Here is a 27402-nt window from a genome sequence, read left to right as displayed (position 1 = left end):
TTTGGCTGCCCCCTCGGTGAAGCAGCACGATAGAAAGTCAGAGAAAGAAAAGAAAGAGAGGAAGAAAGAGAGAATGAGCCCACATGAGTGTGACATAGTGCTGCCGGACTGATTTGCTCACCATGACAACCGTGCAGAGGGGGGCGTGGAGCCGGGGGACCCCCTGGCTTTTCGGCCCAGCACAATACGGAGAGGCATGGCTGTCTCAACCCTGGTGACATCCCTGTTGTCAGCGGGTCAAATCCTTGAATATCAATGTACTGACTCAGTGCCCCTTGCAGTGGTCCTCAAAAGTGTCCGACTCACATAAGAAGCTCTGGCTGTCCTCTCTGACCTCTACTGACCTGCTTCCAGGCTCTTGCTGCATTCAGACAAGAAAGACTGATTCCTCAGGGTTAAACAACGCTTAATCGGCACACACGCATTCCTGCTTCCAAGTGAAAGTCAGCCCAGTTTATTTCTTGTCTGCTGGAGCAGTGATTCCCAACCAGAGCTACTTTTACCCCGGGGGAGACTCCTGCTGCTGCCAGGGGGGTTGTGGAAAGACAGTGGAGTAGCTCAGCTGATTGGAAATCATAATATATATATTATGATTTGATTAAATAATGTAGTGCTTTAGTATTTTATCTTTGGAAAAAGTGTTTCTACAATAAAAACAAGAAGCTACAACAGGCTGACTACACAGACAACTCCTACTGACCCTTTGCAAATAAGATTAAACACATGAAAGCCATATGTTCCTAAAGATTGGATGAGACAACATGTTAAAGTAGTTCTCCTAAAGTATTAAACACATGATTTAAATTGTTAGCTAAACATAATCAATACATGATTTGAATAGTAAGCTAAGAGGAATAAAAACTCATTTAAACAAAGGGAGCGTAAGCAGTTAGTAAATAATTGATATAGGCCAAAACCAGTCAATTAATTTTTATATTAAGGCACCTGAAGGACTTGGAAATAGTTAAAGGTTAAAATAACAACATAAGTGGTGACGTTTTTTCATAGATAATTCAACATTTGGGTTAAAACAAAAAACACAAATATGAGTTGTACTTTTAAAATTACATTAGGATGAGAGTGAATGTTAAAAAAAAAAAAGCAGACAGGATCAACTATATCATTTAAAGACAAAACAAGTTGCTGTATTGCATATGAAGACTACTAGTACAGGCCGCATTCAGAGCAGCATTCCTACAGCAGCAACACCCATCATCTCAATGCCCATCTACATTTAGGCGTGTGTTTCCTGCCTAATAGAGCATTTTGTTGTCTGCAGCACTGCTCCTTTCTCTCCTTTGAAGAGAACAACAACAGAGGCTTTTCTTAATGTTGTTGAGGCATGAGGCAAACAGAGTCAACCAATGTTGCTTATCATACTCTGTAAACTGTGTACTCATAAGCACAATATGCAGGTGCAGTAAAAAAATGTGGACGCATAGTTTGCATGCTTTTGTGGAACACCCTTACCACAAAAGAGTGCAATGGCATGCCTTTGGCTTGGGCTTCTCTTGTACTTAAGACAGCTGTTTTATGGACTGCAATTTTTAATGCTATGCTTCTACATCTATTGTTGAAGACTTTGACATGAAGAATGAAGTAAATCTTTTGGAAACTTCCCTTAAACATCGTAACTACAAATACAAGTGCCTGTTTTGAAGTGTTGACAAGTTAAGGAATATAAACAGACCTCGGGCCGCCTCAGGCCACACATCAAAAGCTCAGGGAATATATTTCAGTGTGAAATAGCGCCTCAAAACCAGCAAAGCACTTCGTAAACAAAGACAGTAGTGTTGGTTTCCATACTGCAATCACAGATTTAAGTGGGCTGTTATTTTCCACTCAGGCCAGATAGGTGGGTCCTGACCCCTTCTCTGTGTAGATTAGCCGCTGCTGCCATCACTCCCAATACTATTATCAGGACCAGACAATCTGGCCCGCCACCAGTGTCCGGGAAACACAGATTCCTTTGCCATGCTATAGCTTGATTACTCAAAGGAACATGTGCACTGGTATCAGATACAGTCACAAAATCCAACAATAGAGTCATTTATCATCTCCTCGACTGTTCCTCCATTCTTGCTCCAAATTGCTTCCAGTCCTGTCACTGCATAAAGCAAGCTGGGAGCAAAATGGGACATTGTCTTGGACTGCTGTAGACCGACACATGTTATTTATTGTGTGTGCCGATTCCTATTAATCTAATGCCCCAAGAAGAAAAAAAAAAGACTCTGCAAGCTGTAGGGATTTTTGTCATACCGAAGAGAATGTGGAAAAAACCTGGAAAATAAAAGTAAACTGACAAACATTACAATTGTTTTAGTTTGTATTTTTCCAAAATATAAACACAACATCCGATTGTGTGGATATTAAGTAAACACCACAGCTGACACAGATTTTGCTTGATTCTTTCGGGTGTCATCTCAAATACAGTTTCTCGTGCTGTTTGCATACACTTTTGTCAGACTTGTACTTTATGCTAAAAATGTGCTGAGCAAAAACGATCCCAAACATGGGGAAAAATCAGGACTGGCTCTGTCCAATGGGGGAAAGAAACCTGTGATCTTTATGCTAAGCTAAGTTAACCAGCTACAGGCTGTGGCTTCAAAATGATTGCAGCCTACCAAAATGTGGATATATTGGTTTAAGTTCTGGGAACTAAATTAAAATAAATGCATTTCAATAGCTAATTATCTCCAATTTGACTAGATACAACAGTAAAACACTACTTGCACATTAATATGTCAGTGATAGTAATGCATTTCAATAGCTAATTATCTCCAATTTGACTAGATACAACAGTAAAACACTACTTGCACATTAATATGTCAGTGATAGTAATGCAACTCTATAATTATAATCATATAAAACACTCAAACACTCATTTTTCTGCATAATGAATAGTTTTAAATGTGGTGATTTAAGTGTATTTTAATGATGATACTTCTAAGAAAATATCCTAATAAAATGCATTGAAAATGTTCTGTTGCCAAGTGAAGTGCCCACCATTAGGGGGTTGGTGTGTATTAACTGCCAGCATAGGTTGCATTGTGGTGTTTAGTGTGCAAGGGTTTAAAAAAAAGATGTTCACACAATAAAGTTAAATTCCCAAGAAGTTACCATTAAATGGATAGTAGTAGTAGCTGAAGTAGCGATAATGTATTTTGCTGTCCAGCGAATTTATGTTAAAATAGTCAAATGTCTGCATACAGTAGATTCTGCCAGCAGGGCCAGGATGTTTTCCCCAAGTTTATCTGACAGCTGATGGTGTAGTTTCCTTTCATGTTCTACCCCTCTGTGCCATCTTTCTCTGTTAAGTTTGCTGAGGGTGTCTTTGAACCACAGGCATTTTCTCCCAGCGGTGTTTCATGAGCCCTGCCAGATCCATCATCATCCCTCTGCCTCTGTCTATCCCTCTATAGCTCCTATACTGTCTGTAAACTCACCACTCAAAAATATATACACATGTAGACAGTCTCCTGTTGTGCGTGCGCTCTCCACTCCACCATCAATCCTGTCACTGACGCCACTTACATGTGACAGTGAAGGTGTACACACACACACACACACACACACACACACACACACACACACACACACACACACACACACACACACACACACACACACACACACACACACACACACACACACACACACACACACACACACGAAGAGATGACATCTTTTTAGTCATTATATTTCTACAGCAAGTCACTGCATCTGAATTTCTGGATTGAGCATAAACAAGATTGTTGTTGCTGTATATGGGCGGGGGTGTCTTTTTGAAAACGTCCGCCAACAAAGGAATGCCGCCCCCCTCCCCATTCCTGTAACTCTGCCGTGTTTAAATATGATCACAGCTCTTTGCAGTGTGGATTAGGATGCTGGCAGATTAGAATCTGCTGCTAAATCACCAGGGAGAAACCCTTGCTTCTAGCTGACACCAGACTATTCACATCCCTACAACCACACAAGTCCTTGCCTTCTCAGTCACTATGCACATGGGTGCTCTGAAGATGTTGAATGTTTCATATCCTTCATTTTGAAGGCAGAAAACATGTATCAGAATCAGAATCAGAAATACTTTATTCATCCCAAACTGGGAAATGTTTTCGTTGCACCAGCAAAATACAATATGAAGCATAACAAATAATTAGAAATAAAAATAAGAAATATACATATGGAGAAGTGAGTTGTCTGCCAGCCAGAGGGGAATTATTGTAAAGTGTTATTGCAGTGGACAGGAATGTTCTCCTGTATCTGTCCTTGTGACAGCGGAGCAGGAGCAGTCTGTTGGAGAAGGAGCTCTGCTGTCCTTCCAGCAGCAGGTGGAGAGGGTGGGTTGGGTCCCATGATGGACAACAGTTTGTTCAGAGTCCTCCTCTCCACCAAAAGGGCCCAGTTTGATGCCGATGACAGAGCCAGCTTTCTTAATTAGGTTTTTAAGTCTGCTGGTGTCACCGGTCCTGATGCTGCCCCCCGAGCAAACCGCAGCAAAGAAGAGTGCACTAGCAGCAACAGATCGGTAGAAGATCTCCAACATCTTGCTGCACACGTTGAAGGATCTCAGCCTCCTCAGAAAATAGAGTCGACTCATTCTCTTTTTGTACACAGAGTCAGTGTTGGCCCTCCAGTTCATTCCGTTGTCTAAGGTGCACTCCCAAGTACTTGTAGACCTATATAACAGCCACATCCTCTCCCAGAATGCACAGGGGCTGTGGAGACGTCCTCTTCCTCCTGAAGCCAATGACCATCTCTCTGGTCTTGGTCACATTCAGAAGCAGATGGTTTCTTCCAGTCCACTCCACAAAATCCTCCTACGCTCTGTATTCCTCCTCCTGTCCATCCCTTATATACCATACCACTGCAGAGTCATCCTGCTCTACTTGCTAGGTTAAAAGTCTGACGTTTTAGGAAATACACTTATTCCCTTTCTTTCAGCGAGTAAAATGAGATACCAATCCACCATGTATTTGTGTCAAAACAGCTAACCTGGTTTTCATCCAAAACAAAATCTTAACTTTTAGAAGTGCTACACAGATTTGGTTACCTTTAGACCTAGCTTTCCCCCCTATATGCTAAGCTAAACTAACCATCTGTTTGACACGCTTTGTATTTAGCATATAGAAATGGGAGTTGCATCAATGTTTTCATTTCACTTTCAGAACGAAATCAGCTAATTTCATAACATGTTGCTTTTTTCTGCTCACCAGCTTGTTTTTTTGTGTAAAAAACATTACACAGTAAGTTTATAGTAAGAGAGATAATACCGTAAGTTAAAATCTGAATTCATTTCTTTTGGACTGATAAGGTCAACAATCTTCCGAAAAATCCCTTGTAGGCTACTCCCATTTTGTTTTACAGTAAATGCACCATAGAGGTATTACTCTTGTTAAAAGAAAAGCTATTATAAGTGTAAAATGTAGTTAACTCTAAGAAAATATCTTTGATGATAAGCAGCCATAAATGATTCCACTCATCTCTTACATGAGTAGTTTGCCAGCTTTCTGCTTGCATGCTTTCACTCGCAATAAACCACACAAGCCAAAATCTGTGAAAGAGTGAGGCTTAGGGGAGGAGACTAGCATACAAAGAACAATGTCTGAAAAGTAGCAGGAGTTGCCGTGCTCTTGTCTGTCTGATGTTGCATTCAGCCTAACTAGTCCTCCGAGGAAGCGGCCGCTGCCCTGCTTGTATGCAGGGGGAGTGTCTGTTTGCACAGGTCTCTGTCAGTTAACACTAATCTGCCTGATCTCCACCTCAAAGTCACTAACTTCTCCACATGCAAATACACATATTCAGTCCTCTTTCAAACCAAAGCCACTATCAAACACTTGTTTGATCAGCAGAGGGCCTGCGAGGCAGTTCATTATGCATTTAAAAAAGGTGCCCTGCCCCCGCCTTGCAGGGAGTAAACTCATTGTTGCCAGGTTTTTATGTACTCTCACCTTCAGCTGTGGCTGGGAACAATCAGCAGACTGAGGTGTGTTTGTGTGTGTGTGTGTGTGTGTGTGTGTGTGTGTGTGTGTGTGTGTGTGTGTGTGTGTGTGTGTGTGTGTGTGTGTGTGTGTGTGTGTGTGTGTGTGTGTGTGTGTGTGTGTGTGTGTGTGTGTGTGTGTGTGTGTGTTCTGTAAGCATGGCCTGTTACTGCATATTGGGCAGACAGTACTCTTACAATGCCCTAGATTCTTTGCTATATAGATCAATTCAAAATAGAAGCCCACCCACACCTCCTTCAATCATAATCCTCAGAACTCTGGATTTATGTACCAGAAGAACTTGAGAGATGAAAGGGTGCTTTCATTGCATTCTCTGATAACACTTTGGTCTGTAAAACTTGCAGCTCTATCCACAAAGTTTTCTTTTCCCTTCAAAAACCTCTCACTTCAAGTTACTTCTTCAGCAGGAAAACAAAAATGCTTCATTTGTGTGAATTGCTCTATTCTATATTTAAATATGATATCTGTTAGAGCCAAAGGAGTATTTAGAGTGGCTGTCTAATAAGAGAAACAATTACCAAGAATTGGTATGGCTCTAGCACATTACAAGCATACATACTTGTTGGAAAAACCCACCCACCCCCCAGCACTGGCCAAATTCCTTTGTGTGTATGTTGAGTGTGTGTCATGTATGAGTTTTTGACATTGAGAGGCTAAGCATTGCTTTCCAAACAGACAGGTCTGAACTAGTAAACAGGTGCTGCTGGAGCAGCTGAGGATGAGGACATGGGGCGTCTCCACAAAGCCTGATCAAAGAGAGGCTGCCTCAGCCGCCAGTCATCCAGGCAACTTGATTTATGTCACTGTGTCAGAGGACTTTATGACTGCTTGCAAAAACAGCAGACAACTTTTGCAGGTTCATGCACCACCCTGCATACAACAACATTGCATAAAGAAGAAGGTGTTGTCATTTATTGATAGAAAAGCATAGTTTTAAAGTTTTGACTGATGATGATCTCTTGCTGCATTCCCTCTGAATTAGCCTGTGACGTGCAGAGGAGGCTTACTTGTTCTGTCATTTCAACTCTATGTTTAATATTGCTTGGTTTCACAAAGACACCTAACATCAGCTCAATTACAGAGTGTGGAAAGCTGAAAATCCTGGCTTGCTGGCAAACCAGTCAGATTAAATTAAATCAAGTTATTATCAGAGATTTGTTGCTGTTTCAACAGCACTGATCACAGCAGAAGCACAGACATTGCTATGTCCTACTTGGCACTGCAAAAAGGAGGAGCAACCGGAAGTGGATGAGTGTGGGATGACGACAGCATTCGGCCTGGTGGAGGTTGAATATACTGTACATGGGTTTGAGACTCATCAGCCTTAGTCATATGGTTGCAGTCATCGATGGAACATTTAATGATCATAACCACCAGACAAAAGATGGTTCACTTGGCTTAAGGACTGTGATCTGATGTTATAGGATCTATACTTGGAAAAGCAATACACACAAGTCAAGTGAGTCTGATAAAATATATATATATATATATATATTTGAATTGCCAGCAATACTTTGTCCTTGCTCTGAGCTGGATTTTTTCCTTTGAAGAGATTCAGAAGAAGAAAAGTGAAGGCTGCTTGGCTGAAGAAACCCTGGAGGGGGGTGGTAACTGTCATTTATATTTACAGCCTTCCCAGACACCTCGGGGGCTGTTATCCAGGTGGCCTCTGTTGAAGCTCTCAGAAGCACTCACACCTTTCTCGCAACTCAGAGTATCAATAGACACTGGCTGACTTTGATTCAGCCACATAGAGGTTGTGAGTCATGTGCTTTTGACTGTTAAAATGGGTTGGGTTGACGCTGGAACTTGAATGCCCTCCGGTATAAAGCATTACTACACTTCTGAAACTTTATTAAACCTGAGAGGACTCTCTACCATAGGTTTTAAACTTTCAAAAAAAGCTTTGAAAGTGAGGCAGATATAAAAGGTAGAAAAAGGTTTGTACTACATTATTCAACAAATATTAAAAAGCATTAATTAATATTTATTATGCTTACACATATATCATTATTCTTGCAAATGTAGTGCTGTTTTGACTCACATGTACTTGTACTTGCTCTGACAGCACTTTCAAGACAGAAACAATTGTCATAGCTAAGATTCAAGACTAGACTTGTGGCTCTCAGAAAGTATACCTTAAAGTTGTTGACAGCGTAAGCATTGTTTAACACCAAACATCTCAGGATACCACACAATATATTCAGTTTGCTCACGCTTCACAAAGCCGCTTTAGTCAATATGTAACTACTTCAAATCCAGGCCAGATGTGTCTTTAGAAATGTCACTATGCCGTGCTGATAAGAGGAGAAGAGATGACAGATATTTTGTATTTTTGGTTTGGAGCGATCCTCTTTTCAAAGTCAAACCCTTCAAACGGTCTAATCCTGTCCTGAATGAGAGCTGGATTATAGTATAACCCCTTCATTTATACGCACTGGCACATGCAACACAGACAGAGAGCAAGAGAGGGAGAGAGGGGGCTATAATGAAGGTGTATATCCACTTCAGATGAGGTGAAAAACTATGTGCAGTGAGGGAAATATCAGAAATAATAATTAAAGTCACCCTGATGTAAATCACAGCTACATAAAATTAGACATTTTAGTTAACAAAACACACTATGAAGATGTTTATTTGTCATTTGGACGAAATCACCACTTTCCCTTTTCATGAATATTGGTTGAAATCTTGACTAACAGGAGTAATTCTGCACATTGTTTTAAGGTGCTTCTTCTCATCCAACAGTGTCCAAAACTAATGCCATTACACCAAATGTGAATATAATGTAATTTTATTTTAAACAAATATAAAACTCTATGTATTTGTGACTTTAAGGCCTTATTTTAAACAGCATATGGGACACCCTGGACACTTCCTTTTACTAAGTTTGTCCTTTTTTTGTTTCCCCGTTAGTAATCAAGCCACAGAGGGACAAACATTATTGTCTCAATATTTCCTAACAAAGATTTAAAAACCAAGAAGAGGGATGCCGCTTTTTGTTCTTCCTGAGTGTGTTGATTTATTGTCAATGTGTCAAGCATGATAACAAGCCTTTTTAATATGTAAGTGCACATGTATCCCATAGCAAGCAATATACAGTGTATGTACAATATTTATGAGCTGATCTGAAGTGATCTTTAATATAATTGTTAAAGCAAAAATGTTTAGTTTTGTCCCCTTTTGGTTAGGTAAACATTGGCATCTCCGTTATTTGTATTTAAATCTTTTCTGAGTAACAAACATAATGTTAAACCCAGCTCTAACATTCAATAACATTCACAAATTAAGGAAAATGTTTGCAATTTTTAAGATGTACTAATTTGATTGCTACAAAACTGAATGGTAGCAAAAAGCACAAGTGCTGCAATAGTAAAAAACTGAAGCTTTATGTGGCTGTATTAAAATAGACTCACTCCATTAGATAGAAAAAACACAATTTTAACACAGAAATACGGCATTACAAACATTTAAAACTAAAACGTTTTATTAATTTTTCTATAAAATCTGAAGTTTTTAGAAATATATACAAATGTTCCCTTGTGCTTTAAAATGGCAAAGAAAAAAATGGGAAACTTAACTGAATGTACAAATAACTTTTCAATAATGAGTGCTTGATTAATTTTATGACATGGGTTTGCCTCACAATGGGCAGTTTGGAAGGTCTTTTCAACAGCTGCTCTCACTCCAGTTCAAACATTTATGACCCTGCCTCGATTTCCATTAAAAAGCCTCCAAAAACAACACTTATCCCTCTGACCATATGCTTTCATTGTCTGTGGGGTCCTGTCATTGTCTGTAGTCTGTCTTTTTGCCTGTAAGGAAAACATCTATTGCACATTATTCAAGTGACCCCATGGCACATCCAAATGGTATATTCCACTCTTTTTGTCTTGGGACAATAAGATTTCTTTTTCCCTTTACCAAGTTCCTTTGTAGGATAAGTGAACCCAGAAGAAGCAGTTTTTTTTCCTTAAACAAAGGCAGTTCTTGTTGCATGAGATGGCTCAAGACAATCAAAAAAATCCATGTTGTATTATTTTAAACGCAGTTTGTATAAATAAAACATGAAGCTTGATTATTTGATGGCACTCTGATTACACAGTCTCACTTAGGTAAGGGCTTTACAATTATTTTAGGGTTTATAAAAAGAGAGCCAGCTCATACACATGTTGGAGGGGGCCTTGTAGGCTCATATTTTGTACTGTGCCCTTTGAGAGATGGGTGAGGTTTGATGTAAGGCCTGCTGCTGGTGAACACACTGGCAGCCTTCCTGCTTGTCCTCTTCTTTAGCTTCCTAGTAAACACGTTCTGCCATGACTGTAGTGTCTTTGAGGTCCAGATCCACATGCCGCTAGTGATGCCCACAACCAGCAGCATGAAGATCTTCACCATGAAAATCTCAACAGCGGGGATGGAAGTCTTCATGACGCACTCGTCCGACTCTGGCCCGCTGCTGTCCACACATTTCTGCTCCGCTGCCAGGATGCGCCAGTAGTCCATGTTGAGCCTCTCGTAGAAATAGCAGGCGATTACGCAGGTGGCTGGGACAGTGTAGAGCACAGAGAACACCCCGATGCGAACCATCAGTTTCTCAAGCTTGTCTGTGTTCTCTCCTTCTGTTTTCATGATCTTACGGATGTGGAAGAGGGCCACAAAGCCAGACAGCAGGAATGAGGTGCCAATAATAAGGTAACAGGAGAGAGGAATAAGCACAAAGCCTGTGAGAGCTTTGACATCCATGCTGCCCACGTAGCAGATGCCCGTCAGCTCATCCCCTGCCACTTTCCTCATCACCAGGATCATGATGGTCTTCACAGCCGGGATGGCCCACGCTGCCAGGTGGAAGTAGCTGCTGTTGGCCTCGATGGCTTCGTGACCCCACTTCTTCCCTGCAGCCAAGAACCATGTGAGGGTCAGGATAACCCACCAGAGGGAGCTGGCCATGCCAAAATAATACAGGATGAGAAAGACAATGGTGCAGCCGGTGCTCTCCAGACCCTCCTGGATAATATACTGGACGCCATTGTCTCTGTCACAGGCTATTCTATCAGATCCTACAAAAAGTCTGACGAGGTAGCCCACAGAGTAAACACAGTAAGACATGGAGAGGAAGATGATCGGCCTCTCAGGGTATTTGAAGCGCTGCGGGTCTATAAGGAAAGTGAGCACAGTGAAGGCGCTGGAGACAAAGCAGAGGATGGACCAGATGGCTATCCACACCAGAGAGAACTGCTTGTCTCCCTGACTCCAGTACACATCCACTTTGGGGTAGCATTTGGGGGCACAGGATTCACTTTTCTCCACAAAGTGGAACTTCCCAGGATTGCTGCATGTCTGCTTGCTGACGCTGTCCTTTAGGTGCACATCCTGCCCGCTCAGAGGCCGCTGTGGCCTGAAGTCTGGAGGCTGGGTGTGAGAGACTTTGGGAGGTTCATCTGAGCCGTTGTTGGGCGCCTCCATGCAGAGGTTGTTTGGGTCATTTTTAGTTGGCAGCCGAGAGCAGTCCAGGGAGTCGGGCCAGGGGAAGTTGAATTGTTCCAAGATGGGTGAGCATTTCACCTTTACCTGCTCACACATAACTCGGCATGCTGGGATGGGGTTGGACACCTGCTCTGTGCACATGGGAGTGTACAGTGAACACAGGAAAAATTTGAGATGACTGTGGCATCCAAACTGTATTAGTGTCACAAACTCCTGCAGCGTTATCGCTGCCTCTTTTTGGTCATCGTGGCCCATGAGATTTGGCATGCGGGTCATGTTGTAGCCAATATCTTTACACAGGGGGATGTTGATGTGTTGACATTTCCCCTCTCCTGACCAGTCGGTGTCTATTGAGCTAATGGCGGAACCCCCACCGCTCCTCAGGACCAACAGCACACAGATGAGGCTCAGTTTAACAGTTGAAAGCATTTTCCCTCTCTTGAATTAAAGAAAAATATAGGCCAAACGTTCACCACTAACACAACACACAAGTTTCTCTCATTAAAAAGTCAGTGATGTAACCCGGCTGCTATGTGTGTGTCAGATAAATGTTGAAAATAACTTACAGAACTATCTGGTGCAAGACCCTCGTTTCCACATTTTAGGCTTGCAATAGTTCAATAAAAACATAAATCCCAGTGTGGTCCGAACATGTTTTCTCGCAGGAAGGCGCGTGCGTTTAGGTCCATGCTTTCAAGCTCTAAAATCTGTGGCTGAAGTGTTGCAGATACTTCTTCAGTCTTTTACACGGTGCATATGAGTACTGTGAGTAAAAGAGAATTGTAATGTTGTCCGATTTGTCCTTTTTCTTGTTCCCCAAATAATCACTCATATGTCCTCGCGTTTCATGTCACTTTTTCCGGAGTATCAATCTGAGCAGCGGTGCGATTTCAGTCCTTGTGCGACAACTTCTGGAAAAAACACAAACAAATAATTTCCTCTAGTCCTTTAAGCCGCTGCTCACAAGGCACCCGTAACAGCGAACCAGTCAGCAAAATTAGTAAAATAAATATCCTCTGTGATATTATTAAATATGTCCCAGAAACGGATTACGCTCCTCCCGTAAACAGGCAGTTGATGCGTTTGGTGGCAGCGCTCGTCTGAGGTGGTCAGAGCCTCGGTCCCGGTCTAACCTGCCAAAAGATCCGCCTTCAAAGACAGCTACTTTGCATAAGAAAGATGACACTGACACGCGGATTATTTTCAAATCGTGCGGAACAGCCTGTTCATTACAGCAGTTTCAAAGGCTCGCAGCAAACTTCCTTCTCTCTGTTTGTTTGTGCTAAACTTCAAACTTCCACTATAACAGGACAGATACACAATTTTATGAGAATAACCAAATTGTGCACAATATGGCTCGCAGTGCGCACCAGAACCAGATTTTGGTTACAACTGATGTTTCGCACATGTGACAGCAGGGCAGGTTTATACTTTCATTTTTCACCACTTGTATTGCTTTCCCATGTGATGTACGTTTTAAAAGCACCCCCGTAAACGCAGGATTGTAGTGGAGATAATCTATAACAAAACCAATCCACAGCTTTTTTTTTTTTAGTCACACATTTCTTCAAGATTGTTATTGTTTTGGACCAATGCAACCCCTGTCTTTGAATTATTAGTTTGAGATGGGCTAAGTGGTGCAAACAAAATAGATTTTTAATTAAACTAAACTAAGAATATACCTTAAGAGACAAGAGAATCCAGAAGAAAACGAATTTCATGATGTCCCTTCAGCACTGTGGTGTGGGCTAAATGTTGACTGAACATGCATGTGTCTAAAAGCAGCGATGATGCTGTTCCCCAGAGATATTCAGCAGCTCATTGATCAGTGGTGGAAAAAGTCATAGAAAGGGTCATAACACAATGTAAAAAGAAGAACATTATAAAAATAAATGTAGGCAAAAATTACCCTAGCAAAAAATATAATTTAAGTATACAAGGAGTATTCATTGTACAGAATGCACCCTGTTAAAAGTGTTAGGCTGCATTCATATATATGGTGTAGTCATTATTTTTCTTGTGCTAACATGAAAGCAGCATTTGAATGCTTAAGCTGTTTGCAGTGAAGCTGATTTCCTCTTCTTCATAAGTTGTTTTTATAGTTTACTTTATGTTTTATGTGAAAATGTGGTTGAGTTTTAGAATGCAGTGGTGTAAAATGTTAGTATTCATGTCAGGCACATACCTCAAATTAGTCCTCAAGCCCAGAACTTGAGTAACATGCTTGATTACTTTCCATCTTCTATTGACAGCTTCCTGTATACTGAAACAAACAATTCAAGCCAATTTCCTGGTGTTGAAATGTGATTGGAAACCATAGCTTTCAATATCATGTAATCAAAATTAAAGTTAGAGTTAAATCGAAATGAGTCTATGTTAAAACGTCTCATGCCTAAATTCTGTTCAATAGATTATGCATTATTGATGCCTCACTCAGCAAGGTGAGTTTATTCACACACATAACAACATGATTATGTATGTAAACAGTTTAAAACAATGACTTTATGCTGTTCTGAGTTTCTGTTAGGCTGTATGAAACATTGTTGAATGCAGGATGACAAACACTTGCAGTCATTTCCTGCTTTTTTAAGTGAAGGAAGTAGTAGAGTAAACAAATAAGAAGGTTGAATTCCTTTTAAAAATGTCAGCCTAAAGAGTTGACATGTTGTTGTTGTCAGCTACTGCTTAGTTTTGCTCACACAGTTTTTCTATTTAAATTGTGTTACAACTCACAAATGTCAGCCATCATAAATGTCACACCCTATAAGACTAAAAGAAATGTTACCCATATTACTGCACCAATATTTATTTAAGACCCAGGAGTGTTTCATTAACATTTTAAGTCATGGACACCTCTTTATGTGTTCTCTTTTTCTAAAAATAATAGACTCTCACTTCATAGTACATTTACAGGAAATACAATATATGTTTCATTCAATAGGCAACATTCTTCTTTAGCATACTACTAGTAAATAATGGTCTATAGTGTTGTATACTGTCTATTTGTATGTTCCATATATTGCTGTTTATACATCCTTCTACTGTTCAAAGTGTGGATACTACCAGATCTATACATTTATATTTTACTATAAATAACACTGCACTTTAGTACTTGTTTTGCACCTCTGGTTAGATGCTAACTGCATTTCGTTGTCTTGTACTCTGTGCAATGAAAATGAAGTTCAATCTTATCTAATGTAATTGTTTACATATTGAAGTGTGTGAACATGGCTTCACAGATTATTTATGTATAGTTTTCCACATTGCAGTTTGATGATGGATCTTTCTCATAAATTAAAGAAAGATATTTTTTTAATTGGTTAAGTAAATAAAGTAATGAATCATATTGCTCAACAGTATTCATAAAGCACTGTGCCAAACCTAGTGGCTATTCTTTTCATGCAGAGAAACAAATAAGCCACCACTGTTGGGTGAAAAGAGTACACAACTTTAGTTCAGCTCTACCTTATTTATTTTCGTTTGAGATCATTTGTTTTGACTGCATATTAAATCAGTGGATTTTATTTGCATTTGCCCCATGTTTTTAACTTCCTGTGCTACACCTGCTTCTCATACACCCAGTTAAATGACCATTTGTCCATGAGTATGGCTATGTTACCCTCAATATGAATCTCAGCCCTATAGTGAACTGTCCCTATAACATCCTGTCTTTTGCAGGGGATAGGCTCCAGCCCCCTGTGACCCTGAACAGGATAAGTGCTTAAGAAAATGAAAAGATGGATGGGCTTTTATTAGTCTATAAAAGCGAAACAATTCCTGTAGAAAGCTAGTCTACACAAGACACAGCAGCACCAAAGTAACCTACGTCATAAAATAAAACGAATACGACACATCGACACACAGTCTGAGGTAATAAACGGCACAAGTAAAGCCTGATGATGTATTGTTGTTTCAGTGAGTAAAAACTCCATCTTGGTTTTATATTGCATCGTCTTCTAATGGAGGATCTGAGTGGCTGAGAGAGGAAAAGGTTATGAGGCCTTCTGCCTTTCTTTATGTGTGTGAGATCCTCCAGACCTCACTCACATTACCTTGTAAAAAGTTTGTAGTGGTATGATTTATACTCTAGCCGGGCCATGGTCTTCATCAAGGGTGAAATAGTGATCACAAGTAAACAGGAGTGCTTTAAGTACATTTTTACAAGAGTCACCAAAGTGCTTTTCAAAGTATTTAAGAAATGTGTCCGGGCAAGATGAGAAACCTGGCACCAGCGTGCCTAAATGGTTTAAGCGCAGCATATCTTAGTGGTGGCATTTCAGCTGTTAGTGCTCAGTGTGTGCAGCAGAAGCATAAATATAGGGTATGAATACACTTATGAACACAATACCCTCCTCCTATGCAGCACATGTGCTTTTCCATTTCCCCTTATCCAGCTGTTAACATTTGAAAGGGTTTGGTCCGAATTTGAGGGAAAAAATATCTAATGCTCATCGGATTATATTTGAAAAAAAGGCCAAGGGTCATGTGTTAGTAATAATGGATTTAGCTACTATTTTATTTTCCTAATGTATACCATTCTTTTAAACTGTCATTTGTGTTTTGATAAAATCAGTTGTGTGGGAAATTCATAATGAAATACGAAACATTTTCCTTTGTCAGAAAAAGCCCAGATGTGAAGCAGCATGCTTTTGATTTATTCTGACCCCTCACAATGACAAGGACAACAGCTGACATGCCTGCTCTGGCCCTCCCTCCACTAGACCTTTTATTGTGTAGCTGATGTCTAGAAGTAGAACAAAAAGAGATGATAGCTTTAATGTGAAGAAGAATAATGTAATATCAATGTGTTCCAAGATCCAAGGCTAGTTATGCTCTCCATTTACTGATCATCGCGCTTCCAGGAAACCCTGTCTGGCATATTTTATAGCAACTATCTGCCCCTATTATCGCCGCCTTTGGTATAATAAGGCTGACAAGATAATACTGTCACTGAGTCTAATAAGAAGACACAGTCTACTGGTTTGTTGTAATTCATCGCCTATGTTCTGTTCTCACTCCTGTCTTTCCTCCTGCCTCCCACTCTTTCAAGATTGTTTTGGTCATGATGATATGTCTTTGAAAATAAGAAAAAAGGGGAGGAATCAAGCCTGTTCTGTCTTTAGCATTTTTAGCCTCAGCAGCTACTGTCTCTTTCATGATTTTTCCCCGTCAACCACCTCCTGTTTCATATACAGCCCTATTCTATAGCTTATTTCCTACTCACATAAGTGCATCACACACAAACACACTCTCACACAACAACTTTATCTCATCTTTGCAACCACCACAGCGTGTTGAAGAAAAGCAGTGCAGCTCCATCTCTGAGAAATCAGCAACTGTGAGATAATTCTGTAACTAATAAGTGAAAGGGAGGGGGGGGGGGGGGGGGACTTTGATGGCTGAAGCTGAAAAGATATTTTATTTTTTTTTGTGTGTGGGATTTGCGATGTGTGATTCTATGGAGCGCGCTCGCTCCCCTGCTGCTAGGCTCTGGCTGGAAGCTGGCCCCCCTCTGGCTAATGTTATGGAGAATCGGAGGAATTTTATGGCTGTCTTTTCCCTCAGCCCCCTTTTTTCTTTTGTTCCCCTTTGAAGAATGACTTTAGACATTTTATTTACATATTTAACCATGGATGAAAGAAATGAAGGGTGAGGAAGCAAAGCTCCTTAGGTTCTTGGGGGAATTTTGATCAGTAAAAACGAGTTGAAGCTAATACAATTTTGTTTGCGTTGCCTGAAATTAGATTGGTATCAAACACGACACTATGATGGTGACATTTCTGAAATTGACGCAATCAGTTCTTTGATGGGAAACATTATCTGGCTACACCAACTCTGTACCAGTAGGAGTAATCAGAGTAGTTTCTCTTAATTGCTGTGGTTAGATGACTCACATGCTGTTCCAACATGTGAGGTATGCTATGGGAGAGATGGTGGACGTTTTAGACATGTTTGGCATTGTTGTCCACATTGAAAGGGCATGTTGATTAAACGTACGGGTGGGGTAGAGCTATAATCTTCTTAAGCAAGGCCCTCCTCTTCTCTTTCATAGGGCACAATGAGAAGAAACAACACACTCAGTTGGAGGTGAGACCATTTGTCCACATGCCCTGCACATTGTCCAAGGATCCTGTTCTCCCTCCTGATCGCACACATTCAGCGTTTAGCTCAGGATGATCCTCTTTACCAACATAATCTGTTATTTTCTCTCTTATTGCCACTCAACATTTTATGAAAAGGTTGGTGCCAAAGAAAGAAAAAAGAAAGATGATGGTAAAACATCTGAACAGGGACAGTGAAGACACTAGTGGTAGCAAAAGTCTGTCCTACAGATATTGTTTGAAACTGCAAGCAAAGATAATTCTGCTTAATATCACACGTGGTCTTTTTCTGTCCCATTTGAAATGCTGGAGCTCTAATAACAGCGCTAGATTTAGTAAAGGGTCAGACGTTTTGAGGAAATGCATATGAATCAAGCAATTAATAATTGAAGAGCCCTGTCAACATCAAAGCCGGCAGTATTCTTTGCTCATATGGATTAAATAGTTCAATAAAGTAACTTATTAATGAGCACTAATTTGTTTCACTCTTCTTTTCACTTTGCTCCATTAAAACCTGCTCTGTTTTAATGCTGTTATTAGGGTTAGCGTGCCATCAGCTGAAGGTTAACTCGCTGACCTCATTCATTGTGTATTGTGGTTGATAAGAGGAAGTCATTGCGTTATTGTAACCTTTCAAGTGTTCATGGACTAGATTAGTATAATTATAAATATGGTGGACTTTTATATGACTCTAGAAGCTGTCAGCCAATCTGCAATAAACAGCACCATAATGAATTTAGTTTGTTATGAAGCCCAATAACATCTGGGTTGAGGCTGCTTTGAAACAGCAATATTAGCTTAGTGGGGTGTTCTTACATCATACTCTTTCATGTGGTGGTCGTTTAACAGCAGAGAGAAGAGGAAGGGAGGAAGGAGTGGTGGAGGAGAAGGAGGGTTGTTGAAGTTCAGCAGCTTGAGACGAAGCAATGAACCAAAACAGTTACAGTCAACTGTTTGCATTTTTTGTCATAGAAAATCAAATTAGACCCAGTGGAGATGTTTGCAAGAGCTGATTCTGAAAAAGTTCTTTAAAACATGAGAGTGATTAGTAAACATTATAGATAAAAAAACGAGGAAAAAAGGGGGAAAACATTTGTATTGCCCGCATCGGTGAAGGACGCTGATGGCAATATTATTACCCGAGGTCCTCGTGGGGGCACTTGAGTGTGAATTGCTAATCAGGAAGGCCTTCTTCTGGCCTAATCCCTCTTTGAGTGGCCGGCCTGGAATCAGCGCGTCTGGGGAGACTCCCCACTGCTTCTGGCTCTGGAGGCTCCATTCAATAGCGCAGCCCTCCTGTCCCATTCCCACAGTCCCCTCACACTGTGCACATGTGCGCACACACACATGTGCACACACCCACACACACACTCATCCTCCTCCAAACAAAATTAGATTAGACCCTTCCCTTTCTCCCCAGCAAGGCGCTGTTCTTTTCTCTGCCTGGTCATTTATCCTATACCCTTTTGTTTCTGCTTTATAAAAGAGAAACAAATTCCCCAACAACTCCACTCCTAAGAATGTAGTGGTTTAGAAAAAGGACGAGGGAAGGGCAGACATCTTTAGCAGACCTGAGGTGAGCCTATAATATCGCCATGCCTTTGGTGTGTCAGCTCTAATGATGTGTGGGGGAGAAGAGTGGTGTGTTAGAGCAGTGAGAACAATGCCAGCTGTGCAACATGTCAACCTGTTACACCACAACAACAGGGAGCTGTTTCTGACAGCAACAGTAAGAATCTTTTTATTGTGGCCCCTCGCTAACATTGTCCAACATTTGATCTGCTTGGCCATAAATCCTCCCTGACTAGAATAAATAAAGTGTAGTTGGCAAACTGTCTGCATGGGACGTGCACCAGTTTGTCCATATCCTGCAGTATTAGTTGTTTTGAATCCTTATATCTTTATTCCTTGTAAACCAGTAATGGACCCTGACACATATAGGCAAAATAAAGGCCTCTTTTGAAAGGGTCTTTTGTAAGAAAGCCTGGGTGGAAGCTTATTCCTCCTGGTTCAATGTGCAGCCAAGCTATCCCAAAAGCAGCAAATTGAGATCAAAGCTAAATTAAAGCTGACTCGTTCAAAGCAAGATAAAAATGTGTGAGCCTGCAGCAATATTTTCTCTATTGATTTCCTCCTTTGCTTGCACTCCATGGGACTGTGCTGTGCTCAGTGCCAGCGTTGGAGACACTAAGGCTGCTGCAGGGAGAAAGGAAATGACTATCGATACAGACAGAAAAACACTGTCATAATGATCAGGGATAAATGGATTTCACATAGCGCTTGAGATCTAAGTGATTGGTTAACTTTTTATTGCCTTCCAAATCTGTTTTCAGTTGCTTTAATACACAGTGAAGAATAATGACAGCACCTAATGGCAGGCATGAGAGTGGAATGAAAAGCAATAATGTGAAAGGCATTGTTTTGTGCTGTTATTAGCTGTGATTCTCTGGATAGAAACAGGCGTGTAGAGCCAAGTTTTGTCATTGTCTTCCCATCCGGTGCGTGTATCCCTAAAAAAAAACACATGTGGAGCCTATTCCTCTGAAGTTTATTTAGATTTGCAGGAACACTTGAAGAGTGTCTTTTTCAGACATTTCTTTGGTCGTTTTTTCATTTGCTTTATGCTCAGCACTAGAACAAAGAACCAGGCAAAGATGAAGTTCTCAGTGCTGCACAGCAGATAACTGCACATTGGAAAAATGTCAGCTTTAATTAGAGAGAGCTAGCTCCAATGCAATGTTCCAATAATAACACAACAGCAAAGAAAGTGTCTTCGTTATGTTGAGCTGGAATCTAGGTAATTACGGGTAATTTACTATCTCACTACTTGCGCTGCAGGTTGTCGGCAAGGTGTGAAGGCATGAGTGAAGGTGCAGGTGAAGGATTCAATGGTTTGTTTGAAGTCCTGGGAGGGATTGACAAGCCTTGCAGTGAAACCTGAGCAGATTTGAAGACAAGCTGGAACAATCAGAAAATGTCTGCAGAAACCACAGACCAAGAGACTTTCTCTCTTTCTGATGTATTTCTCCTCATGTTGGATCTTTACAATGTCTTGCACTTCAAACTTTATCTACAGGAGAACAATACAGCAAAAGATGTCGAGAAGGTGATAAGAAATCTAAAATGTCAATCAACACTGGAGGCTTCTACAACTGACAACATATGATTTTTTTCTGTGTTTTCTATGTCTCATGCAAGAGTGCATTTGCAGATCTTTTATGCTCTGTTCATCTTTCCGCTGTGAGGTGCAACACCTGGGCGAGCTAAAAGGAACACAAATCAAGCAGAGGAAAATGTCTTTTAATCTGTTTCAGATATTGTTCCATAGCTGTAAGCAGTCTTACCTCATCTATGAAGCTTCCTCTTCAGACAGAGGGATCACTGTATCTGTAGGCATTCCTCAGGCTCGAATATCAAAACAGCACTAAATAACCTGTCATTCTGCCTCCCAAGAACACAGACGTTGCTGCGTGATCAAGCTTGTGGTCCATTTTTGAAGAGATAATTACCCCACAATGGGAAAACCTGTGAACTTTAAAGGTTATACCATTGTGAGATGATTTAAAGGAACACACAGCATCACACTTGCCCTAATCTTGGAATAAAAGAGTGTCATTATGAAGAAAACCATGTCAGCAATGTGGAAAACAGTGAATTGTTTCAAGAATAAAAATAAATGATAGTCGCTGTACGAATGTCTTGTTTTACACATTTCATCGACTGCCAAAGAGAGAGCTGCTGGTAACCCAGTTAGGGAAAGTATCTGTGGGCTTTTTAGCTCCCATATACATTCTGTGGCTGTTTGCCTTTGACGCGATTGGTGTTCGAGAGATTTCCTAGACATTGATATCAAACTTAATACCAAGTGATTTCCATTTCACATCAGTTCCTCCTGAGTGATCGAACGGGGAACCAGCGACATATCCAACACTTGTCAAAGAAAAGACAAAAGTCAGTTTAAGATCGTCCTGTTTGACATGCACGTCCCATACATCCTGTTTGAAATGCTTCAGTCCTATCTACAAAACATGAAGGATGGTATCTTTGGGGTAAGGGTTGTATTTACTGTGATTAAACAACACACTAAACAATAAGTGTTCATCTTTATCAAACATACATGCAAACTGCTTCGTGGTTAATGCAGACTAAACCATTCCTGCCTCATGTCATGGGAAAGAATGTTGATAAGGAGGCTTTACTTTCAAAGCAGTTTTATTGGTGGTGTGTCCAATAAGAAGCCAGTGACTTAAGCAAAGACAATGTGAACACTGAATGTTCAAAGATGGCTGTTGTTTGGATGTGTTCTTTGAAGGACTGCTGCAGATTGGGTGTGACAGACTCAGACCAGGTTAGAGCTCTTAAGCTCGTTAGTAAAAGCATTCAACGACGAAAAGCTTAGGGCAGTTGTTAATCTTCCCTTTAAAGTCATAATAATTTCATTTAAAACAGATCCCTGTTACAAACACTCAATCAGTCAAAGAGAGTTTGTGTTTTTTTTTACTAAAGGTGTGTACAGCCTGACGGTAATCTTGCCTTGTGTTATTTTCACATATTTGACTGAAATGTTCAGTTAAATGTTTTGGCTAAACAATCCATACTTTTGCTCAAGGTGCAATGTGTAGTACCTGGCCATGTGCACTAAAAAGATGTAGGGAAACAAAGAAAAACGCCCACTACAAACTAACAGAAGGGCAATAATACAAAAAGTTTGACCAAAGAGCCATTCAAAAATAATACTGCTATTTTATAATGTGTAAGTTAACTGTGTTTCAAACCAGGGGCGGTGCAGTCTGTGAACATTTTGATAGTTTGCTGATTGGACTAAGTCCAGAGCCCGATAGAAATAACACTTTGCCCTTAACTTCTCCGCTTCAAGAAACAAACTTGGCCCGGAGGACAGCGGTTGGCAGATTACGGGGCCAGCAGGTAGAGTCTGCAGCAACTCATATTCAGCCAGCAAAAGCCCCTGTGCCAAAAGTCACATTGAGCTGTGGGAGTGCTGGGTCTAACCTGCATAAATTATCAACAGAAAGTTTGCAGATCCCAGGTCAGATGAAATTGAGTAGCCGTATCCACCAACCAGATTGTCTTCCAGAGCCTTCTTCAGACATAAAAGTGGAATATTATCATCTAAGTCTCAGCAAGAACTTCAATAAGCCTCTCTCCCAAAATGTCAACTCCTTTAGGTTCAGAGTTCAGAGCATAACAATGATTGAGGGATGGCTCAGCATGCCTATCAACATGTCTATGGCTAAGCCTGCTGCTAGCAGCTCACATCGCTTAAAACAGAGCAAAAACGGCAACAGTGCTGACAGAGCTAACGGACGGAAAAGGCCTTAGGGTGGCTGTCACACCATGTGGTTTGGATAGTGTTAACAAAGGTAACCAAGGTACGCAGAACAGTGGATTACATTCACACGCAGATGATATGTGACTTTATTCTGTGCTCTGGACAATATCACTTCACTAAACCTGTATAGTAAATACTTGTTTGCTGCTGTGTTAATGCTCTGAATGCTGTATATAGAAGGTTTTAGCAAAAGCTTTAATAACTATGTGTGTGTTGATTAATTGTGTCTTAAAACTAAAAGAAAAAACTAAAGTTTAGGTTTTATGTATTTTAATTGGTGTGCATGTTGTAACGTAATGCACAGTATTTCACAATTGAGATGTGTTTGCGTCGGTTTGTGCATGTCAGTTCATCTTACTTGTAAATATCCACCTTTCATCTACCAGGTGTTAATAAGGATAAGGTCTGTGTTAACCTTACAAGGACAGCAGCCTTTTTCAGTGTTCCATCCAATTATTATTCTGTTTCATCCTCACTACAGATGTTGAGAAGATCTGTGCCTTCATTCGCTTGAGAGGAAGACCAAAAGGTGGGTAAACAAAACTTTGGTGTTTGAAGTGCCGTCCTGTGTGTCAAGTGCTGTTGACAGTCTGGATTCAGAGTGAGCAGAGTGTTAGCTGTCTAAACAGGGTGACAGAGGACGTCCCACTGTAGTTCAGACAGGTCAGCAGAAGTGTAAGAGGACACCGGCCCCCATGTCCTACGAGCTGACACAACCTTGTCCCCCCCTTCCCCCGCCCTGCAACACCCAACTCCTCTCCCTGACAATTGACACCCTTGTCTCCTATCCTCTAGCTCTCACCCTAAAGAATAGGACACACTGTCACCACCATGACCCTCTCTGTCTGGACCAACAACTGTAGCTTCTCCATGTTACAGTGTCTGTTTCTCCCTCACCTCCTCTCCCTCAGTGGTTTTGACAGAGAGGCTGGTGTTTCAGGTTCAGGACGTTTCCATTAGCACCTTTTGGTGAAGCCCTTTCATCCAGCCGTCACTGCCCTTGTGATCTGACCACGGCTAGGCTGTTAACCTACCGCTCTGACAACGTCAAAGCAGACAGACCTGACAACACTTGGAGGAAGTACTCAGTTCACCAAAGACTTCTTCTGTTTGCGCCGTCTCTAATAACTGTTTGCTCCGCTGTCTGGAGGTGTTTGTTTACGCCTGTTGACATTTGGCTCAGTGTTGACATCTGATATGCGTTATTCTTAAGTGCAGTTGAGTCCGCTGTGAGATGTATTGTTTGACACTGTTGTTTTAGTTCAGAGGTATTAAGATAAAAAAAAATCTTTGCATCCTTACATTTGTGTACATGTTCCCACATAGAGCTGTGAGGTCAATAATGTATGCTACTGTACATGTGGAACCTATAATGTTTCACATTTTTTAGTATCTGCTGTAAAAAGTTAATATTACGAACATTACTTCATTTTACTTAATAATTTGCCAAGCTGCTGACCTTTAAGTTGCGATGCTCTATAGGTTATGGGAAAACGACGCTCGATTAAATCAACTGAAAACACAAATATTAAAATGTACCATTATTTTAAAAACATGAAAAAGTTGATTTCTGGAACTGAACAAAGAACTTACAATTTTCTTTCAGCTGTGTGGTCACATGTGTTTATAATACAGCTACAGCAGAAAAAGGCTATAGTTAAGTATAAGCCTGGCCTCTGTAGAGTAATGTGGGCTTAAACCAGTGATTTGTTCCTTGCCAGACATTTTATCTTTTCGCTTTGGCATCCAATGAGACAAACCAATAAAATGATTAATCAAGTTCTCATTGAATACCAAGGGACACACTTCAATTGATGGGGCAAACAATTAATGGCATCCTGTTTATTTGAAATGATTATACTGGGTTTGTTCCCATCTGCCTCAAGGGAGGAAATGGCGTCCCTGGTGCAGATGCTGTTTGTCAGAAGTCAGAACGGTGAAGCAGTGAGCCAGCATGAAACAGAGGAGATTCAAGCAAACTGAAATAGAACAATGGCTCTTCCAAGCCCTGTATCCTATTTCATAGAGAACAATGCTTAGTTTGTGGCATTTTTCCATGCACATGAAAGACAAGCCATGCTTCTATAGCTATATACTGTACGCATTTTTGTGATATTTTCGTTCCAGTTGTTTTGAAGTTTGCGAGAGGAAAGACAAGCCTCAGCACAGCATCAAATGCTTCATACTCTTTAAAGCATTTGTGAAGCGGATATAATGATTTAGCTCCAGACTGTTTTAATGCTTATATGTACGCTATATTTAGGATTGGCTGCTGCACCTCAGGCCTGTGTCTCTTACTTTAGGCCCAGCACAGTTTGAGCAGCAGCTGCAGTAAATGAAATAAGTTCTTATACCCAAATTGTTTTGCAGGTCGCAGCTACAGCTGTTTTTGTAATGTTACAAATGAGATTGAATTTAAGACCTACAAAGGAGCCAGCCGCAGAGACAGTTTAGTTACTGCTCTCTTATTTGTGAGGAACCCCCATGGCCAAACTGTGGTTTAAGGCGACTCCTCCTTCACTTGTTATTGTCCATTGGCGTGATTGTTTGTTGTCATAGCAGAATTGCCTTCACTGTTACTTTTTGATCTTGGTTTATGGTCCCAGATGTTGGCAGAGGGTTGCGATCCAACAGAAGAGACATTTTGGGGCTGGAAGAAATGTTAATTCAAGTTCTCTGTGGTGTAGGGCTTTGGCAATCAGTTATATTAACTAAATGAATAGCCACATCTGCCACTAACATTAGGCTACAGCTAGCCTGATAAAACCAGTTTTTCAATGGTTTGTTTTGCAGGTAATGTTGTTCGCTATTCGAGCGTTGTGAAATCAGCACTCATTTCCTCTCTGTAGGTGACTCCAGCCTCCATTCCTCTGGTTGTTGTCCGATTGGTGTTAGGAGGCCACCCTGGTCTTTTACTACTTCTGTAAAGGTTAGTAGATGTGAATGAATCAGTTCTGTGTGTGCCCAGGGTAGAGGTAGCACAAAAGCCTGTTGTGGGGGGTGAGATGGCCCCAGTATAGCTTCTTACCACCAATCAGCAGTGATAAAAAAAGAGGAGAAGGAGCCAGAGGCGGCAAGGGGAGTAGAGCTCCTCTGTAATTACAACATGGTCTTAAAAAGCAAATACCAAGCCCTAGCAACCTCAGCCGGGAGACAGAGAAAAAAAAGGGGGGGGGGGGGGGTGGGGATAGTGAAGAGGAGGGGTGAAAAAAAATAGGCAAGGAGAGTTAAGAAGCGCCACAGAGAGCGACCCTGCAATGACCTCGGCTCTCCAACAATCGTCCCCTGCCAGCTGAGCCAGGGTTAGGGGCGAGAGCGAGGGGCCGGGCAGGATCCCCTCCGATTTATGACTGACTATAAGGCCCCTGAAAGAAACCCAATCACCCAGGATTCCTGCGCAGCATGACTCTGGCTGTAGAGAATAGATAGCCCAGGAGAGTGTGGGACTGGGGCTTCGGCGGCAGAGCCAACGACTCATACACAAGCACTGACACAGAGGGCCACTTTAACTAGGGGAGGGCCAGTGGGCACTGGCTCTATTATCTGCAGCTCTAACCATTGAGCATGATATCATTACACTGTGCCGACTCTAACATCAGCTGCGTTTGACGACTGCCCAAACTCATCCTCTGAACTCTCTTTGTCCAACATATTTCACAACCTGGACTTACATGCACCCGGCTAATTGCTCTATCTGTCTAATTAGAAGAAATGTAATGGTTATTAAATTTCAACCTGCTATCAATGTAGAGTGGGAAAGAGAGAAGCAGCCTGAGAGTAGGGCATGAAAAGAAAGGGAGAAGGCAGCTGTCTTTTAAAGCGGGGTAAGCCGCGCTTGGAGCTACCCCGCTGATCCATTAGCATATCTGAATGATCCTGTTCCTGCACAGCTACCACCACGCTGCAAGGTGGCACATCTGAAGAACGCGCCCTTTGAATGTGCTTGCAAGCTGGGGAAACTCTTATTTTTCAACCCGTTTGAACATTTGGAGACAACTTCATGTTTGAGAAGCCAACAAAAATAAAAGAGGGAAAGAAAAGGGGAGAGGGGAGGAAAAAGTTTGAGGTTTTGAGGAGGACAGAGTTTTACAAGCTTTTTGAAGCTGGATACTTAATAATTCACTTGATGCTACAAGCAGCAGTGAGGCTGTATGGAAACACACTCATGCATGACAACAGTTTTTCGCCTATGCGTTGTCAAGAGAAAGTGTGTCACAACCCCGGGTTCAGGCAACAGAATTTTTTATTTTGTTAAAAAGTGCAGAGATCCTCAAAAGCATACCCATGTTCGAAGATGGATTTCATCAATTGTGCTTACACAATTTGTTATATTTTGAAAGTCAATAATTTGTCCAGCTTAAATGTTTTGACAATATCAGCTAATATGATTCTCTAGTGGCTGCAGAGTCACATTTATAATGCACTGACACCTCGAACCTCCTGTCTTACTCTGCTAAAGAATTTG

The 27402-nt window shown here is 41.1% G+C and overlaps 1 protein-coding gene across 1 annotated transcript; it reads right to left on the bottom strand.

Annotated features, from left to right (window-relative positions):
* Positions 1–8024: 8024 nt before the first annotated feature.
* Positions 8025–12580, bottom strand: fzd10 (frizzled class receptor 10). Its single transcript, XM_063896816.1, has one exon. It carries the CDS (start codon positions 11913–11915, stop codon positions 10164–10166), a length of 1752 nt encoding a protein of 583 aa, XP_063752886.1. The 5' UTR covers positions 11916–12580; the 3' UTR covers positions 8025–10163.
* Positions 12581–27402: the final 14822 nt, after the last annotated feature.

This window comes from Eleginops maclovinus, chromosome 12 (assembly GCF_036324505.1).
Source record: "Eleginops maclovinus isolate JMC-PN-2008 ecotype Puerto Natales chromosome 12, JC_Emac_rtc_rv5, whole genome shotgun sequence".
Lineage (NCBI taxonomy): Eukaryota > Metazoa > Chordata > Actinopteri > Perciformes > Eleginopidae > Eleginops > Eleginops maclovinus.
The sequence above is the reverse complement of the archived record's forward strand: the minus strand, read 5'-3'. Positions and strand labels throughout refer to the sequence as shown.